The 19,373-nt window shown below is 36.3% G+C and overlaps 1 protein-coding gene across 2 annotated transcripts in view; it reads left to right on the plus strand.

Moving 5' to 3' along the window:
* The window catches only part of USO1 (USO1 vesicle transport factor), a 90,408-nt gene that overhangs the window by 61,697 nt on the left and 9,338 nt on the right, over positions 1–19,373 (plus strand). The window contains exons 11-20 of one of the 2 annotated variants that reach the window (XM_011966178.1): positions 1,603–1,743; positions 4,627–4,715; positions 5,119–5,273; positions 8,460–8,671; positions 10,117–10,137; positions 14,343–14,453; positions 15,075–15,193; positions 15,348–15,529; positions 15,805–15,926; positions 18,807–18,945. In XM_011966178.1, coding sequence (XP_011821568.1) covers positions 1,603–1,743; positions 4,627–4,715; positions 5,119–5,273; positions 8,460–8,671; positions 10,117–10,137; positions 14,343–14,453; positions 15,075–15,193; positions 15,348–15,529; positions 15,805–15,926; positions 18,807–18,945 — 1,291 coding nt within the window. The remainder of the gene's footprint in view (positions 1–1,602; positions 1,744–4,626; positions 4,716–5,118; positions 5,274–8,459; positions 8,672–10,116; positions 10,138–14,342; positions 14,454–15,074; positions 15,194–15,347; positions 15,530–15,804; positions 15,927–18,806; positions 18,946–19,373) is intronic. The other variant, XM_011966179.1, reaches the window with a different exon arrangement.

A 19,373-nucleotide genomic window follows, 5' to 3' on the forward strand; every position in this document is an offset into this window, starting at 1 on the left:
AAAAAAAAAAAAAAAAAATAGGGTGAGAGAATCTGATGATGTACAAAAGCATGTATTTCATATCAAACAGTGAAAAGTTAAATTGTTTGAGAAAGCTAAACATGTTTTATGGTTTAGAGTACTATGTAAAGAATTATTCTGAAGGAAGTGTCACTGTTTAAAAAGTAAAGTAGGTTAGGTGTGGTGACTCACACCTGTGATTCCAGCACTTGGGGAGCCCAAGGCAGGTGGGGGTCACTTGAGCTCAGGAGTTTGAGACCAGCCTGGGCAACATGGTCTTTATCAGCCCGGTGTGGTGGTGTCCACCCATTGTCCCAACTACTCAGGAGGCTGAGGGGCAGGATCACTTAAGCCCAGGAGGTTGAGGCTGCATTGAACCATAATCATGCCACTGCACTCCAGCCTGGGCAACAGAATGAGACCCTATCTCAGAAAAAAAAATACCAAAAAATTATTAGAGTACAGCATTTAACAGAAAAATACAGTATTCTCATTATATAACAAATTGATTCTTTTAAGAATTCTTTACTTTTCAAAAGTGAATAAACTGGCTTTCTGTAGCTTAGTAAAGCTTTTCTTTCTTACACTTGTCGTGAAGACCATAAACTCCAAAGCAAAGGAATTGAGTTTAATTCATTTTAATATATTCTCCACCTGCAATACTGAATAGTAGATTCACTCATGACTTTACAGGCCAGGAGTTATCTTCTGCTATTCTGTTAGAACCTGTTGGAATACTTTATGTATAACTTTATTTAGAGTTGCTTATATTTTAAGTTCTCTATCATACACCAAATAAAAATGCATCATTGTTTTCCTGTTTGGACATACACATTCTGTATTGGAACTATTCATCATCACAGTTATCATGATTGTGTTCTGAGCCATTGAAAACACAAATTGATCTGCTTGCAGAGTTTTAATTCAAATTTTGCAGACTAAATTTAAAGAAAACATCTTTTGAAAAGTTTTTTAGTTATAAAATATTTTAATTTGGAGACATAACTGTGTTAGTTATTTGAGATAACTTTTTTTCATGTTTCTGAAATTTTAAGTTTACAGTCCAAGTAATCATAGAATCATAGGAATTTAATTGGCATTAGCAATCAGTGCAGCCCACCCCATGCCTAATACATGAATCTTTTACCATCTCTCCAGTTGTTGGTTTTAGCCTCTCTGTAAATATTTCCAGTTGAGGGGAAATTTATCACCCGTCAGGTCATTCTCTTTTCAGATCTGCTGTCTTATTAGGTAGTTCATTATTAACTTTGATAAGAAATCTGCCACTCTGTAACTTATTCATCCATTTACTTATTGAATATGTACTGTTACAAGTACTGTGTTTGGGAAACAAAAATGACCAAGGCAGTTTCTCTCTGGGAATTCACAGTCACCTGAAGGAGACAACCTTAAGTAAGAGGCATAATGCAGTATTACTGTCACAGAACTATTGCCATAGGAGCTCAAAAGAAAGAGCACTTAAATGTGGCTGAACAGCTAAGGGAATACTTCATGCAGAGTTTCTTGTTCACATAGATCAGATTTGCCTCAAGCCTTTTCAAATCTTTGAGAGACAAATTTTGTTTTCTCTTTCTTTCACAGCTTGTCCGTGTACTGGTATCTCCCACCAACCCTCCTGGTGCTACCAGTAGCTGCCAGAAGGCTATGTTCCAGTGTGGGTTATTGCAGCAGCTTTGTACTATCCTAATGGCTACTGGGGTTCCTGCTGATATCCTGACTGAGGTAAAGCAAATGAAGTCAAAGCTAACTCTGTGGAAGTTGAAATCCTGAATCCTAGGAAGAATTAGATATTTGCTGAGGGAAAAACTGTAATAGTTAACCATTTTTTAGGTTAAAATTTTTAATGATCTTACTAAAATATAATTCACATAATGATAAAAGTATTGATTCCAAAAGATATACTCATCCCTCAAGTTTTATAGTACATAAATAATAATGTTAAAGTTTTGCAGATCCATCTACAAAGATTTCTCATTAATTTTATTACATTCAACAGGAGTGCACAGTATGATTTACATTTTGATTTTGAGAACCATGTGACTTAGTCTTATTCAACCGGTAGATTCATTGAATAGTAAATTCTTTTCCCCTGTGTGGCATTTTCTGTTGCTTACCTGTAAGAAAAAGAAGTTAGTTTGAAGAAGAAAAGTTCAGTTTGTTTACATTTTTAAAAAATTTTTCTCAAATTAACACGTGCAATATCAAAAGTACAAATAATAAAAGTTTTATAACAAAAATAACTGCCTTCAGCCTCACTTGTCCTTACTGTAAGTCCCACTTTACTTCCTCATGTTGCCCCATAATTATTTTATGGAATTTATATTTAAATCAATAGTTGGGGTTTATATTTTTACAATTGTATTGATACCATTCCTGCTAAGCCAAATAGAGCCTTATATCCTTTTTTAAATATATATTTTTCTCATCCATGAGTCATAATTGTGTTCTTCATTTTACTGTTACTCTATATATGCAGAGGTATATATGCTTAATAATCATATATTAACACTTCGTTCCCCACCGCAGGCCACCTGCAGACCCTCCATTCTCCTGCTCCAATCTGGGCTCTAATTCTGCCCCATGTCTCTTGTCCTGGGACTTTCTTTTGCCATCCTCCTAGGATTTCCTTTACTTCTCTCCTGACAGACTCCTTGGTTATCTGGATCCCTTATTTTTTTTATTGTTATTTTTGGTACAGAGGGTCAGTCTGTTGCCCAGGCTGTAGTACAGTGGCATGAACTCAGCTCACTGCAACCTCCGCCTTCCGGGGTTCCAGCGATTCTCCTACCTCAGCCTCCTGAGTAGCTGGGATTACAGGTGCCCGCCACCACGCCCGGCTAATTTTTGTAATTTTAGTAGAGACAGTCTCACCATGTTGGCCAAGCTGGTCTTGAACTCCTGACCTCAAATGATCCACACATTTTGGCCTCACAAAATGTTAGGATTACAGACATGAGCCAATACTCCTGACCTAGATCACATATCTTTTTCCTCTATCCCTTGGTTCATTAACTTTATTTTTCTTAATTTTCTTTTGTTGTTGTTGTTATTGTTTTGAGATGGGATTTCGCTCTTGTCGCCCAGGCTGGAGTGCAACGGCATGATCTCAGCTCACTGCAACCTCCGCCTCCTGGGTTTGAGCAATTCTTCTGCCTCAACCTCCCAACTAGCTGGGATTACAGGGGCCTGCCACCATGCCCAGCTAATTTTTTGTATTTTTAGTAGGGGGGGGGTTCCACCACGTTGGCCAGGCTGGTCTCGAACTCCTGACCTCAAGTGATCCGCCCACCTCAACCTCCCAAAGTGCTGGGATTACAGGCATGAGCCACTGCACCTGGCCATTATTTTTCTTAGTTTTCTTAAAAAAAAAAAAAAAAAAGTAAATAACAAGAGGATTTATTTTATTTTTGGCTCTTTCATGTCTGAAAATGTCATTCCTCTACTTTCAGAATTAATTTAATGTTTGGCTAGATATGGAATTCAGGGTTGGAAATCACTAATACTCAACTTTCAGAACATCATTCCAGTGTTGCTGTTAGGAAGTTTGAAGCTTGAAGCCATTATAATCCTACTCTGTTTTTTGTTGTTGTTGTTGTTGTTTTAACGTAATCTTTTTATCTCTAGAAACTTTTGAGATTTTTTTTTTTTTTTGGTTTTCTGAAATGTACTGATGATATGCTTTCCTGTGGACCATTTCCCCACTCCCTTGCTCTCCAGTTATTTTTATCATTCACTGAGCACTTTCAGCTGGAAACACACATCCTTCAGCTCTGAGGGTATTTTTGGCATTCCTTGATAATTTTCTCTTTTCTGTTTTGTAGTGGTGGTGGTGTCATTGTCGTTGTTGTTTTGAGACAGAGTCTTGCTCTTTTACCAAGACGGGAGTTGCAATGGCACTATCTCAGCTTACTGCAACCTCCACCTCCCAGGTTCACACAATTCTCCTGCCTTAGCCCCCCAAGTAATGGGGATTACAGGCACATGCCACCATGACTAGCTAATTTTATATTTGTAGTAGAGACGGGATTTCACCATGTTGGCCAGGCTGGTGTCAAACTCCTGACCTCAAGTGATCCACCCACCTGGGCCTCCCAGAGTCCTGGGGTTACACACATGAGCCACTGTGCCTGACCTCTTTTCTGTTCTCTTTCTGCAACTCTATTAGTAGACTTTCTGGGTAATTTGCCTTTTTAAAAATTAATTTTTAATTAACAAAATGGTATATATTTATCTTTTATAACATGTTTTGAAATAGTCTTTTTATTTTTTAACTTTATCCTTGAATTTTTTAATCTTTTAACTTTGTTCTCTGATTATTTTAAAACCTTTTTTCTGTTTTTATAGAAATAGATATTTTATCTCCTAGAGAATAGTATTATAGTTTTTGAGATTTAAAATGCATGTCAGGTGTTGTTTTATTGGAGACCCATGCTTAATGCTTTAAAATTTTACCTTGAGAAAGTGTTACAAGATTACAATGTTATCATTGATGTTTTGGTGCTTTTGGCCCTTAAAAAGTGGAATATAAGATTTTTTTCTCTTGGAAACATTTTCCTTCTTGGCTTAATTTCTCTAAATGTTCTTCTTCTTTCTTCCCCTTAACAGACCATAAATACTGTATCAGAAGTTATTCGAGGCTACCAAGTAAACCAAGACTACTTTGCGTCTGTAAATGCACCTTCAAACCCACCAAGGTAGAGAAGGGGAAATACTGAGATTACTCTGAGGAAGTAAAAACTTTGGGTTGTTAATGTATCTCATATACACATCTTACTCTTTTTAAAGAAGTTTAGTTGTATGTTTTGAAACTAGAAATTATCTTGCAAGATAAATGATATTGGAATTTTAAAAGAGTTGGTAGTTTTTGGAATTTAGATACTTAGATTCAGATACCATGTCGTTCACATCCTAGCTGTATGCCTTAAGCAAACAGTCACTTCACTCTGTCAGCTACAGTTTTCTGTGAAATAGAGATAGAAATACTTAACTTGCTGGTGTTCTGGTTATGATTCTTCAGTCAACAAAAATGACTAGTTATTGACTTGTATACTTGGGTTGCATTGTTTCATTTTGTTCTTTTCTTTTTAAATGCAACAGACCGGCAATTGTAGTACTTCTCATGTCCATGGTTAATGAAAGGCAGCCATTTGTTTTGCGCTGTGCTGTTCTCTATTGTTTCCAGTGTTTCTTGTATAAAAACCAAAAAGGACAAGGAGAGATCGTGTCAACACTTTTACCTTCTACCATTGATGGTAAATAATTTAGTTCTAATTTTTATTTGAAAAAGTAAATCATTGTCTTTCAGACTTTTAATTGAATCTTTCTTTCTATGCTTTAGCCTAAAATACTTTGCATGCTTAGGAGAAAAAAAAAAAAAAACACCTGAATTCTAAAGCCTGCAGGTAAATTTAGACAACAGGCTTTGGAGTCAGACAAGAGTTTGCATTGTAGAATTTTCTCTTTTGCTATATAACTTTTGCTGTATAACTTTTTAACTTGAGCCTTACTGAGTTATGGGGGATAATAATACTCATCTTTATGTGGGCATAATACCCCATTAGGAACATTGTGAGGATAAATGCAGTTACATGCATTACATTACATAAAGTACTCACTCCAAAACTTAGCATGTATAGATGCCAGTAAACAGAATCTACTGTTAATTATAATTGTCATTCTAAAGATGAATTTTGCTGGGTGCGGTGGCTCACACCTGTAATCCCAACACTGTGGGAGGCCAAGGCAGGCAGATCACCTAAGATCAGGAGTTTGAGACCAGCCTAGCTAACATGGTGAAACCCCATCTGTACTAAAAATACAAAAATTAGCTGGGCGTGGTGGCAGGTGCCTGTAATCCCAGCTACTCAGGAGGCTGAGGCAGGAGTATCCCTCAAATCCTGGAGGCAGAGGTTGCAGTGAACCAAGATTGTGCCACTGCACTCCAGTCTGGGCAACAGAGAGAGACTGTCTCAAAAATAAAAATTTAAAAAAGAAGATGAATTTTACCGTTAGATCACATTTAACTTTCAGTCTGTTGTTCTAATATAGGTTAGAGTCATTACCCTTTTTATGGGTTCTTTAAATGTTTCATCTTACCTAAGATAAATTTTTGAAATAATTACCTTTATTAACTTTAAACTTTAAGAGCAGTTTCATAAAGGTAATTGGAAACATCAATAAAACTCATTTTAATTACATACATTGAAGTTTTTTGTTAGAATTTAAGTCTGTTTAATTATATTTACCAAAAAAATTTGGTAAAAAATTTATTACCGTAAAAAAATTATTGACCATTAATGAAAATAAGACCCTGATGTAGTAGAATGATCAAAATGTGGCATTTCCTTAAGTTTGTTTTAGAAATGTTGTTTTTAATTAAGGTAAGTTTTTGGAATGTTACCATCATCAGTTTGATGCTGAAAATATTTTAATACAAGTTGAGCATCCCAAAAGTGAAATCTGAAATGCTTTTTTTTTTTTTAAACATTTCTTCAAGCATTTAGCCTTTGTGTTTCAAACAATCTAATTGCACTCATTAAGTAATTTTGAAATGTATACTTAAGCCAGGGATGGTGGCTTACACCTGCAATTCCAGCACTTTGGGAGGCCAGGCCAGGCAGATTGCTTGAGTCTAGGAGTTCAAGACCAGCCCGGGCAACATAGCGAAGCCCCATCTCTACTAAAAATACAAAAATTTAGGCTGGGCCTGGTGGCTCACGCCTGTAATCCCAGCACTTTGGGAGGCCAAGGCGGGTGGATCACCTGAGGTCAGGAGTTCAAGACCAGCCTGGCGAACATGGTGAAAACCCGTCTCTGCTAAAAATACAAAAATTAGCCAGGCGTGGTGGCACATGCCTGTAATCCCAGCTACTGGGGAGACTGATGCAGGAGAATCATTTGAACTCGGGAGGTGGAGGTTGCAGTGAACTGAGATCACAACATTGCACTCCAGCCTGGGCAACAGAGTGAGACTCCAGCTCAAAAAAAAAAAAAATTAGCCAGGCATGGTGGCACACGCCAGTAGTCCTAGCTACATGGGAGGCTGAGATGGGAGAATCACCTGAGCCTGGGAGGTTGAGGCTGCAGTGAACCAAAATCGCACCATCACACTCCAGCCTGGGCAAACAAAGTGAGACCCTGTCTGCAATAAAAATTAAAAATAAAATATGCCCTTTTTTTTTTAATTATAGTCACCCTGTTGTGCTATCAAATGGTATATCTTATTCATTCATTATTTCTTTTTTTGTTGTTGTTTGAAACAGAGTCTCCCTCTGTTTCCCAGGCTGGAGTACAGTGGCGCAATCTTGGCTCACTGCAAACTCCGCCTCTCAGGTTCACGCCATCCTCCTGCCTCAGCTTTCAGAGTAGCTGAGACTATAGGCGCCCGCCGCCATGCCTGCTAATTTTTTGTATTTTTTAGTAGAGATGAGTTTTCACCGTGTTAGCCAGGATGGCCTCGATCTCCTGACCTCGTGATTCACCCGCCTCAGCCTCCCAAAGTGCTGGGATTACAGGCGTGAGCCACCACGCCCAGCCTTATTCATTCTTTCTAACAATATTTTTGTATTCATTATCCCCACCTTCCCTCTAACTTCCCACTACCCTGTCCTGCCTCTGATAACCATCTTTCTAATCTCTGTGTCCATGAATTCCCACAAATTTTTAGATCCCACAAATAAAGGTAAATAATTTTACCTTCTACCATTGATGGTAAATAATTTAGTTCTAATTTTTATTTGTTCTCACAAATGAGTGAGAACAAATGTTTGTCTTTACATACCTGGCTTTTTTCACTTAACATAATGATCTCCAGGTTCATCTGTGTTATTGTAAATGACTGGATCTCTTTGTTTTGTATCGCTGAATAGTGCTCCATTGTGTGTATGTACCACATTTTCTTTATGGAATACTTCTGATCCCAAGCATTTTGGATAAGGGATACTCAACCTATGTTTCTTTTCTCTCTCTTTTTTTTTTGGAAGATAGGGTCTCACCTTGTCCAGGTTGGAGTGCAGTGACACGATCCATAGCTCACTGCAGCCTCAAACTCCTGGGCTCAAGTGATCCTCAGGCCTTAGCCTCCCGAGTAGCTGGGAATACAAGCATGCACCACCAACTCCTGGCCTCAAGGGATCCTCCCACCTCAGCCTCCCAAAGTGCTAGAATTACAGGCGTGAGCCACCATGCCCAGCCTCAACCTATATTTCTTTGTTCTGTTACTTTTCTTCCAAGATAACTTTCTCTCATTGTTCATTTTGCTTTGAAAAGCAGATTTTTATCATTCTGAAAGTATATTTAATACTACTAATTAACACATGTTTAATGATTATATTTAATGGTATTTCACACTATTTTATGTGTACAGAAAACAATTTATTTAAAATTTGGTTTACGTAAAAATCTAATATATTTTTATTGTCTGCCTGCCATCTTTGTAGCAACAGGTAATTCAGTTTCAGCTGGCCAGTTATTATGTGGTGGTTTGTTTTCTACTGATTCACTTTCAAACTGGTGTGCTGCTGTGGCCCTTGCCCATGCTTTGCAAGAAAATGCCACCCAGAAAGAACAGTTGCTCAGGGTTCAACTTGCTACAAGTATTGGCAACCCTCCAGTTTCTTTACTTCAACAGTGCACCAATATCCTTTCACAGGTAAAGTTTTGCATGAAACTTCTCTAAGGGGGAAAAAGTTCTATATATTTTGATGTCAGTGATACAGGATTTAAGGATGTCTTTAGAAGATACAGATGAAAAAGGACAGAGAAGACTTATTCTGCTTATTAGTTCATCATAATCAGAAACAGTTTTGTGGAGAAAAAGCAGTAAATACTGTTAGACGAATAGTTTTGCTAAATAGTTACAAGGTCTGCATCATGATGAAAATACATGTTCTGGCCAGAAAGGTATTTTGAGGGTTTTGTCTTGCTTTTAAATTATCCACAGTGTTCATGCATGTCATTTTTCTCTTTCTTCTCAGTAACTGAATTCAGGTTAGTTTATGGGAGGGAATAGAGTAAAGTCATAGCTGTATATTTCCCTCTTTCTCTTCCCAAAGCAATTGATCATCTAGAAATAGTGGAACAGTGGTCCATTGTATATATAGTTATACACTATATTCCCTTGAGGTTCGTGAGTTCTTAAATCCTTAAGTCCCCAGTGCATATCATTTACCTAGTAAGATGTAGGAAAACATAACAAAAAATTTTTGTGTGTCTTAGACTCTTAATGAGAACAACAAAGCTTTATTGAAGTGTAGGTGCTAGGCATTTAGGAATGTCACTTTCTGTTACATGATTTGCCCACATATACCAGCCTTGCTGTTGAACAGTTCAAGTTCATGCTTTAGCAAAACTCTAAAGTCATTGACATTTAAAGTCACTCAGGGAGAGTAAAAACATGACTAAATCTAAAATTGTTCTGTACACTGCTCTAGCAGTAGTTATCCTACCCACTCCCCATAATAATGTGGTTGTGTCCGTCTTTAGTTTTTAATTCTGCCACACTCGTTGAATTTTTCCTTATTTTGAGCTTTTAAAGAAACATTAGCTCCATCCATAGAAATTATAAATGAAAGCTTAAAAAGTAACTAAAGTGAAAAGGAAGTTGAAGTTTAAAATTGGCTTACTTTAATTGAAAGCTTATTTTGTCTTAATACTTATCTCTTAGAGATTAAAAAAACTACCCTAAATTTTTATATCTTTACTTATTTATTACTTGGCATTCTCACGTTGCTATCTGTTAACAACAGTTTTTTTTTAAAAGTCAAACAGTAATTATCTGTCTAATCAGCATCACCACAGACTTCACTTTAACATTGAAATTACAATGAATGCATGATGAGAAGTGCTAAAGATGGTGATGTCTTACCCATTCTTAAGTAATCACAGTGCTATAAAATTATCCTTTATCTTCTAAAATATATATCCTCTAAATGTATCCTCTATTGTATAAAAGAAGTATCATTAGAACTATCCTGTCCCAAATTATTGGCTTGAGTTTGTAGAGAGACTATGAAAAAGTATTTGAGGGATTTTTCCAGATTTAGACTTTTCTGAAGTAGTAATATGTTTGAATAATTTGTAATGTATAATTTGCAGGGCGATAAGATCGACAGACGGGTATGTATCACTTGATAAAGCTTAGGCATTTTCCTCTTTCAGCAAAGCTTTTTCTCTGTCTTGGGTTTTGCTGATTGGTTTTTTTTAACTGCTTGTTTGAAGTTACATTCTACTTAACACTTTTGCGTGTCAGCCAATTTATTTCTATCATAAATGACTCTCCAGTTTTTCTCCATGGGATATTGTATTGGTGTTACTAAACACTGGGAATGAGAATCTGAATCTATACTTGTGCTTCTTCTGGGGATGCTTGCACTTTTTGGATTTCCTTGGTTTTGGTTTTTTGCATTTTTTTCTCCAAGCTTGCCTATTTATTTTCTCTGAAGCCATTTCAAAGGAAGTAGAATTCAGGATTAAGAATTTTGTCTTTAATCAATCAGCATATGAAAGAATGTGATTATTTTTATACTAGATTATTTAAAATGTACAATAATAAGTATAATTTTGTAATTTGAAATATTTTAAATGAAATATTATGGATTATTCTGAATATAATCCATGTGCTACGGCCACCACTGAGGGTTAGTTTTTGCTGTGTGCGGGGAAAGTGCTATTTTTGTTTTGTTTGTTTTGTTTTGTGTGAATATTTGGCAGAAAAGGAGTGTACCTTAATATCTATGTTTGGGCATGGGTTTCAGTTGAATAATGTGGGTAGTAATAAATGAGGTCCTGTTATGAATTGTGTCTTTGTGTATGAGCATGATTTAACATGTGTCATTAACTTACACACACACACATACATATTTTGCAGATTTAGCCTGAATAATTTTATATCAGGGAAAGTGTTTTATAAGTATACGTCAGTCATTTGAAAGGTAATTTTTTTTGAGGTATTAATTTATATACCATAAAATGCACAGACCTTCCGTGTTTCATGTGATGATTTTTGGTGTTTGAGTGTATCTCTGTAAACACCACCCAAAACAAGATGTAGAACATTTTCATAATCTCAGAAAGTTCCATCATGCTCTTTTCTTTCTTTTTTTTTTTTTTTTGAGACAGAGTCTCACTCTGTTGCCCAGACTGGAGTGCAATGGCACGATCTTGGCTCACCGCAACCTCCGCCTTTCAGGTTCAAGCAATTCTCCTGCCTCAACCTCCCAAGTGGTTGGGATTACACACCACCACGCCCGGCTAATTTTTGTATTTTTAGTAGAGACAGGGTTTCACCATGTTGGCCAGGCTGGTCTCAAACTCCTGACCTCAGGTGATCCACCCACCTGGCCTCCCAAAGTGCTTGGATTACAGGCGTGAGACACTGCACCCAGCCCTCAGCTTCAAATATTTTGTTTGTAGTTCTCTTTTATCCTGTAAAATCTGTGATTTATAATTACCCCTGAGAATGCTCTCAAATTAGAGTTTTAGCCTCCATTTGTTTTCTCAAATCTCCTCAATGATTCACACGCTGTAGGGGCTCTGGAAAGAGGTGTGTACTTTTCCTTTTATTCATATCCTCTGCCCATTTTATATTAACGTACTTAACCCTTGTTTTTAATATGAGTTACAGATTTTTTTTTTTTTCCTGGTATGTCATTTGTCTTTTGACCTTGATGTTTTGTTTTGGATTTTTTTTTTTTTTTTCTCAGACTTATATTTTATGGCTTCTGCATTTTAAGTCATACTTAGAAAAGGCGTTTCCATGTTCAGATTTTAAGGAATTTACTAGGCCAGGCGTGGTACTAGTATTACACGTGTAATACTAGCACTTTGGAAGCTGAGGCGGGGGCATTGCCTGAGCTCTGGAGTTCAAGGCTGCAGTGAGCAATGATTGCTGCACTCCAGTCTGATAGACAGAGTGAGACTCGGTTCCCACTCCCCCGAGAAAAGACTTTAAGGAATTTATACTTCTCTTTTTATCTTATACTTTCTGGTTTCTTTTTCTGCATTTAATTCTTTGTTCTGTTTTTCTCAACAAACTTTATGAGATACAGATCCACTGATCTTTTTCTAAATAGCTATCTAGTTGTCCCAAAATCTTTTAAGTCTATTTGTAACTCACTGATGGTTATATGCTACCTTTTTCATATACTAAATTCTCATTTGTATATGGGCCCATTTTTCTGGATTTTTGTATTCTGTCTCTTGATTCCTGCTTGTTCATGATCCATTATTCTCTCTCTCTTTTTTTTTTTTTTTACAGTGTCCCTAGTTAATCTCACTTCCTTCATATGATCTTCAGAATCATGCTGTTCAAGAAGCAAAAAAAACCTTTTTGTAATTTTTATTTGAGTCATATTAATTTTATTCATTTATTATTTTTAATTTAATTACTTAATTAATTTTTTTTGGAGTCTCACTCTGTTGCCCAGACTGGAGTGCAGTGTTGTGATCTCGGCTCACTGCAACCTCCACCTCCCAGGCTCGAGCGATTCTCCTACCTCAGCCTCCCGAGTAGCTGGGACTACAGGCGCCTGCCACCTCTCCTGGCTAATTTTTGTATTTTTAGTAGAAACGGGGTTTCACCATGTTATTCAGGCTGGTCTCGAACTCCGGACCTCAGGTGATCCAACCCGCCTCAGCCTCCCAAACTGCTGGGATTACAGGCACATTAATTTTATAAATTAACTTAGAATTAATATCTTTGTGATGTTGAGTCTCCTATCTAAGAACATGGTGGCTTTCTATATTGGTTTATGTCCACTTTCGTGCTCTTTAGGAGTGTTTTAAAATTTTCCTTGTTTACATTTTATACCATTTTGATTAGGTTCACTCCTGAGTACTTTATCTTTTTTTGTCTCTATAATAAGTTGAATGTTTTATTCTGTCTTTTAACTGGTTATATTTGACTTTGCTCTTCTTATCCTTCAATTAGATCCCAAAAGCCATACTTTTAGAAGATTCTGATTTAAATCTTATTCTGTTTTTTTTTAATTACATCGGCCAGTGATTTGATAGTATGCTCTTGTATATACAATGTGGGTATATTTGGTACCTGCAAATGGTTATTCTAAGTAATAATGAACTTATATATAACCAGGTAGATGAACAAAACATTTGCATTTATAACTCGAGTAGTTGCAAGTTTTCTGTGGCACATGGTCGGTTGAGAATGACTGTTTTTTAACTTCCCAATTTACATGGATGACTTGAAGTTATGTTGTGGGCATGGTAATGACATAGAGGCAAGGAAACAGTAAAAATAATACACCATGTAAAAACTAAATTTGTGTCAGTGCTTACATGGCAGATCATTTGAAGAGGTCCTGTTTGAACTTAATTCAATATTAAATATACCTAAAAATAGATTATAGAAGAGTCAAGATATTGGCATAAAGATTTGCGAAATTAGAATAGTCTAGGTGGTAGAAATTTTTCAGAACACAGTGATGGTTACTTTAAATTCATTCCTTGTCTAGATCTTTGAATTATATTTTGTACATTTTATGAGACTTTCCCCAAAGTGATGCATTGCTATTCTGATTTTCATTATTTTATTTCAAACAAGTTTTTTTTGAAGATACAGGTTATAGGAATATAAATATGGGCACTGTCAATATTATGAACTAAGATTATTCTACCTAGGAGATGTAAATGTGTTGTATTAAAATTTTGAAAACTAATTTTGCTGGATATGCTTGTTTTCGGTATTAACTGTACTTGGCAGTAGTTAATGGTTTGGTGCGCTTGGCTAATTTAAATCTTCCTCTTATCTGGTGTGTGATCACTGAATTTGTAGTATGTTTATTTATTGTTAGAGAATATATTCTCTCATGGAATTTGACTAAATGATTCAGGGGATTATTTTTTGTATTTTTCTTAATTTTTTTTTTCTTTTTTTTTGAAAGAAGTAGAATTTTCCTTTTATCAGGCACTTGTTTTTAAACTTCTGACTGAACTATCATAAATTTGCTTGGCAAATTCATTGTAAAGTGTCTTGGGATTAATAGATATTTTAAAGCCTTCGCACTATAATTTTTTTTCCGTAGCAGACAAGGTTTTTAAAGTAATGGTATTTTAAATAGCCCAGTATATGCCTCTGAACATGGATCAATTCTAATTTCTGCACTCTGTTCATTTTAGGAAGTGCAGCCTGTGGTGCATACAAGAATTTATTCTCTTGTTTAGTTTTTTAAAACTGGATTTCTGGCTCATGTCTTATAAGATGTTAAAGTTCTTTTCATGCAAATGGAAGGGATCTTAGGGCAACTTTAAGTTTAAAAAATATAAAATGAATGGAAAGATTTCTACCAATTTATCTGTTGCAGGGAAACAAAATACAAACAAGAGTTGGATTATTAATGTTGCTTTGTACCTGGCTAAGCAATTGTCCCATTGCAGTAACACATTTTCTTCACAATTCAGCCAATGTTCCATTTGTATCCTTTATGTTTTAGTAATGTACATGTAAGTATTTATATCTTTTTTAGTTTTTCTTCTCAATTAGAAGTAGCTCTATGCCCAAAATACTTGAATTCTCCACTATCATATCTGTGTTGCAACTTTTTAAACTGTTAAGGTTGTAATGATGCTTAAGTTGTGTGTGTGTGGTTTGTTTTATGCTGGCTTGGAATATATATGGAATTTCTTTTTTTTTTTTCGAGACAAAGTCTTGCTGTGTCGCCTAGGCTGGAGTGCAGTGGCTCTCTCAGCTCACTGCAACCTCCGCCTCCCAGGTTCAAACAATTCTTCTGCCTCACTCAGCCTCCTGAGTTAGCTGGGATTACAGGTATGCGCAACCACACCCAGCTAATTTTTATATTTTTAGTAGAGACAGGGTTTCACCATGTTGGCCAGGCTGATCTCGAACTCCTGACCTCAGGTGATCCACTCACCTTGGCCTCCCAAAGTGCTGGGATTACAGGCATGAGCCACCGTACCTAGCCTATATGTGGAATTTCTTATGGGAACTCTTATGTGAAGTATTAATGTATGTCAAATTCAAATTGCAAAATATACTAGATATTATCAATCCTTAGCCTCCTTAACAAAGATTTCAGCTTACAGGACAAATTGCAGAAAATCTTGGAGAAGAAGAGCAGTTGGTCCAAGGCTTATGTGCCCTTTTGTTGGGCATTTCGATTTATTTCAATGATAACTCACTTGAGAGCTACAAGAAGTAAGTAAGGCCTTGGAAGATGACTCTCTTAATGGCATCAATAGATAATGATGCTTTTTTTTTTTTTTTTTTTGCCAAAGCATTATGTAGATTAAGTTTTATGTTTTGTTTTGATTTTATTTTTTAAAGCATCTCAATATGTTTATCTCTGTAGAGAGAAACTAAAACAACTAATAGAGAAGAGGATTGGCAAAGAGAATTTCATAGAGAAACTAGGATTTATTAGCAAACATGAGTTATATTCCAGAGCATCTCAGAAACCCCAGCCAAACTTTCCCAGTCCAGAATACATGATATTTGATCATGAGTTTACGAAGCTGGTAAAAGAACTTGAAGGTAAGACTGAAGATTTATATTGATATTTGATGGAAAGTAATTATGTTTATATTGTACATGTATATTCTGGATGCATGCAGGTTATATAATAACTCTAAAGGTATATTTTTTTCCTAGCTCTTGATCTGTAGCCCATTGAAGGACATTTGGCTTTCAGTAAGATTGAAAAGATTCTTACCTATCATGGAGTTAGGTTACATGTTTCTACTAAGCCTTAATAGTAAAATAGTATTTAAAACGTTTAAAACAAATTTTAAATAAGCTTTCTTTTATAGGTGTTATAACTAAGGCTATTTATAAGTCCAGTGAAGAAGATAAAAAAGAAGAAGAGGTGAAAAAAACATTAGAACAGCATGACAATATTGTGACTCACTACAAAAATATGATTCGAGAGCAAGTAAGTACTGATGAATTGTATAGACCCTCTGATTACCATAGGCACTTTCTGCTTTCAGGAAGAATTTCTTTCTGGCATTTCAAATGAAAGAGGATATAGAAAGCAAAACTCATTATTTTTCAAAGCATCTGAGTATTCAACAGAGTGCTTAATATGTGCTAAGCACTATGCAGCTGATTTATTAGATAATGATGAGTGGATAAAGATGAAACTACATTTGCAGAATCATCAGTTGACATTTTCTTTCCAGGATACCAGTTAACTTTCATTACTTGCATTGTGTTGAGTACCCTAAACCTTTCATAACATTCCTTCAAAATGTTTTCTTGACTTTTACTCTCATTTAATTTCTTATGATATTTACTTTGATTGGAATTCTAGAAAGTGCTGAAAAATGAGGTTATTAATGTTGTTAAAATTCCAGTGTCATAAAAAAATACAGTAGTGGCAGACCCTGTGGGACAGATTTATCCCCTTCCCTCTACTGCTGTCCACACCTGTCTACTAATTGTGCACAGTTTATGGCAGGTGTGGCAATAAAGGCATACATAGAACCCTTTAAATTGACAACTGTTTATATCTTATTTTCTTCCTCACAATCTACATTACTGAGATTAGTTTATTTTTTGTTTAGACAGAGTCTTGCTCTTGTCGCCCAGGCAGGAGTGCAGTGGTGCAATCTCAACTCACTGCAACCTCCGCCTCCCAGGTTCAAGCAGTTCTCTTGCCTCAGCCTCACAAGTAGCTGGGATTATAGGCGTGTGCCACCATGCTGCCTAATTTTATATTTTTAGTAGAGATGAGGTTTCACCGTGTTGGCTGGTGTTGATCTCCCAACCTCAGGAGATCGGCTCGCCTCAGCCTTTCAAAGTGCTGGGATTATAGGCATGAGCCACCACGCCCAGCCTACTGAGATTAAAAGTTTAGAAGGAATGAAAATGTTGTGGTATATTTAGCATTCCTTCTGAGCTTTTCAGTTTAAAAGTAAATCAATAAATTGTAATCTTAGAATGATAAAATTTGAATCATCAAACTACTCATGGTTATTAGGATTTTTCGTCTATACCTGGGTACAAAGATGGAGTCATTTCCAGTTGGTAAAATGTAATAATATCTTTGGAACAGTGAAAAATGAATGCAACACAATGCAAGTAATGAAAAACAAATTGCTGGAATGTGATACAGAGTCTATACTTGGGGCTGCAAATACAGTTGATTTGGCAAAAGAAAAGAATGATTGACACAATTACTCCAATAACTCCTTTAGAAATGTTCTTTTTAAATATTCTTACCATTTAAAATGCTGTTTGGTATTAGACCACAAGCATCTAGAACTATAAAATGTTTATATCCTTTGAATGACATTTGATAATTCATCCTGAGGAAATTCTCCAAAATTCAGGAAACAATTATATGAACTAAAATACTTATTGTAATGAAATTTGTCACTTTGAAAAATGGAAAGCAATGTTAAGTAGATGCAATACAATTTATATTTAGTGTTTTTGACGCTAAGGTTGCTTTCCATTTTTCTTTTTTTTTTTTTGAGACAGATTTTCATTCTTATTGCCCAGGCTGGAGTGCAGTGGCTAAGCACAGTGCCTCATGCTGGTAATCCCAGCACTCTGGGAGGCTGAGGTGGGCGTATTACCTGAGGTCGAGAGTTCGAGACCAGTCTGACCAACAATGGAGAAACCCCGTCTTTACTAAAAATACAAAAAATTAGCTGGGCATGGTGACACATGCCTGTAATCCCAGCTACTTGGGAGGCTGAGGTAGGAGAATCGCTTGAACCTGGGAGGCAGAGGTTGCAGTGAGCTGAGATCACACCATTGCATTCCAGCCTGGGCAACAAGAGCAAAACTCTGTCTCAAAAAAAAAAAGAAAGAAAAGATAAATGGAACGCAACCTTAGCATCAAAAACATTGAATATAAATTGTATTGCATCTACTTAATTAGTGAGGATCAAACATTATGTTTTGAAGACTGTGTAGCAATATGGGGAAATTATGATAGAATGTTAAGTAAATTAAAGGCTACATAATTATATATTGACGGATTATGACAAATTTTAAACCATGGATTGGGGAAAAATTAGAAGAAAATAAAGAAATACATCAAATTCCGGCCAGGCACGGTGGCTCACGCCTGCAATCCCAGCACTTTGGGAGGCTGAGACTGGTGAATCACTTGAGGTCAGCAGTTTGAGACCAGCCTGGCCAACATGATGAAACCCCGTCTCGACTAAAAATACAAAAACATAAGTTGGGCATGGTGGCGGGCGCCTGTAATCCCAGCTACTCAGGAGGCTGAGGCAGGAGAATTGCTTGAACCCAAGAGGCGGAGGTTGCAGTGAGCTGGATCGCGCCACTGCACTCCAGCCTGGGCGATAAGAGCAAAACTCCCGTCTCAAAAAAAAAAAGAAAATGACGTCAAATTCCAACTATAGTTTTATTATGATGGTAAAAGCTGGAAGCTCTTTTATCAATTTCCTGTATTTCTCATTGTCTTTTAATATTGAAAATAATATAGATGCATATGTATAGATACATATGCTAAATTCCTTAGTTTGATGTAAATTTTTAAATGGTTTTGTGACCAAAAATGGAGTTTTTTCATTGTATTTCCCACTATAATTGCAGGCTGTGCCATGGTGTTTATCAATGGAGACTTCCTTGAAATCTTGTAGTTCTACTGCATGTTAATTGGCCTTGATGGATATATTAACACACCAAGTTGCTTAATTGTTGAATCATTTTGGAAGTGTTGAGCACTTTAGCATACTCTCCCAAAATGTGACCTCTAATTTTTAAAAGTGTTCACCTTCTTAATGCTAACTAGTGTGAATTTAAAACACATGAATTATGTTTTGTTCCACAGGATCTGCAACTTGAGGAATTAAAGCAGCAGGTTTCCACATTAAAATGTCAAAATGAACAGCTCCAGACGGCAGTCACACAGCAAGTATCTCAGATCCAGCAGCACAAAGACCAGTATAATCTTCTTAAAATACAGCTAGGTAAGTGTAGCTGAGCCATCACAGTGATAGCACCTAGGTCATTCTTTCCTCAAGAGCTAGACAAAGTAAAAGATTATTTTTGTGGACTAGTCTTCTTCTAACCTTAATCATGGTGACAAAAAATGTAAATTGGAGTTTAAAGCAAAATAGCATGATAGTTAAGAGTAGTTAAGACTGGACCTTTAGAGATTGAAGTCCAAGCTTCTTGCTACGTGTTTATCTGGCCGATTGATTCACATCCATGGCTGTATATTAGAATCTCCTGAGATGCTTTCTTTTTTTTTTTTTAAAATACCGATGCTGATACCACAATAGTGTTTCTGATTTAATTAATCTGGAGTTAGGTCCAGGGATCAGTAACTAGTACAAGCCCACCGGGTGATTCTAACGTATAGCTGATTAAGAATGACTGGTGTAATCTTTCAGTT

The sequence above is a fragment of the Mandrillus leucophaeus genome, unplaced genomic scaffold (genome assembly GCF_000951045.1).
Source record: "Mandrillus leucophaeus isolate KB7577 unplaced genomic scaffold, Mleu.le_1.0 Scaffold75, whole genome shotgun sequence".
Taxonomy (NCBI): Eukaryota; Metazoa; Chordata; class Mammalia; order Primates; family Cercopithecidae; genus Mandrillus; species Mandrillus leucophaeus.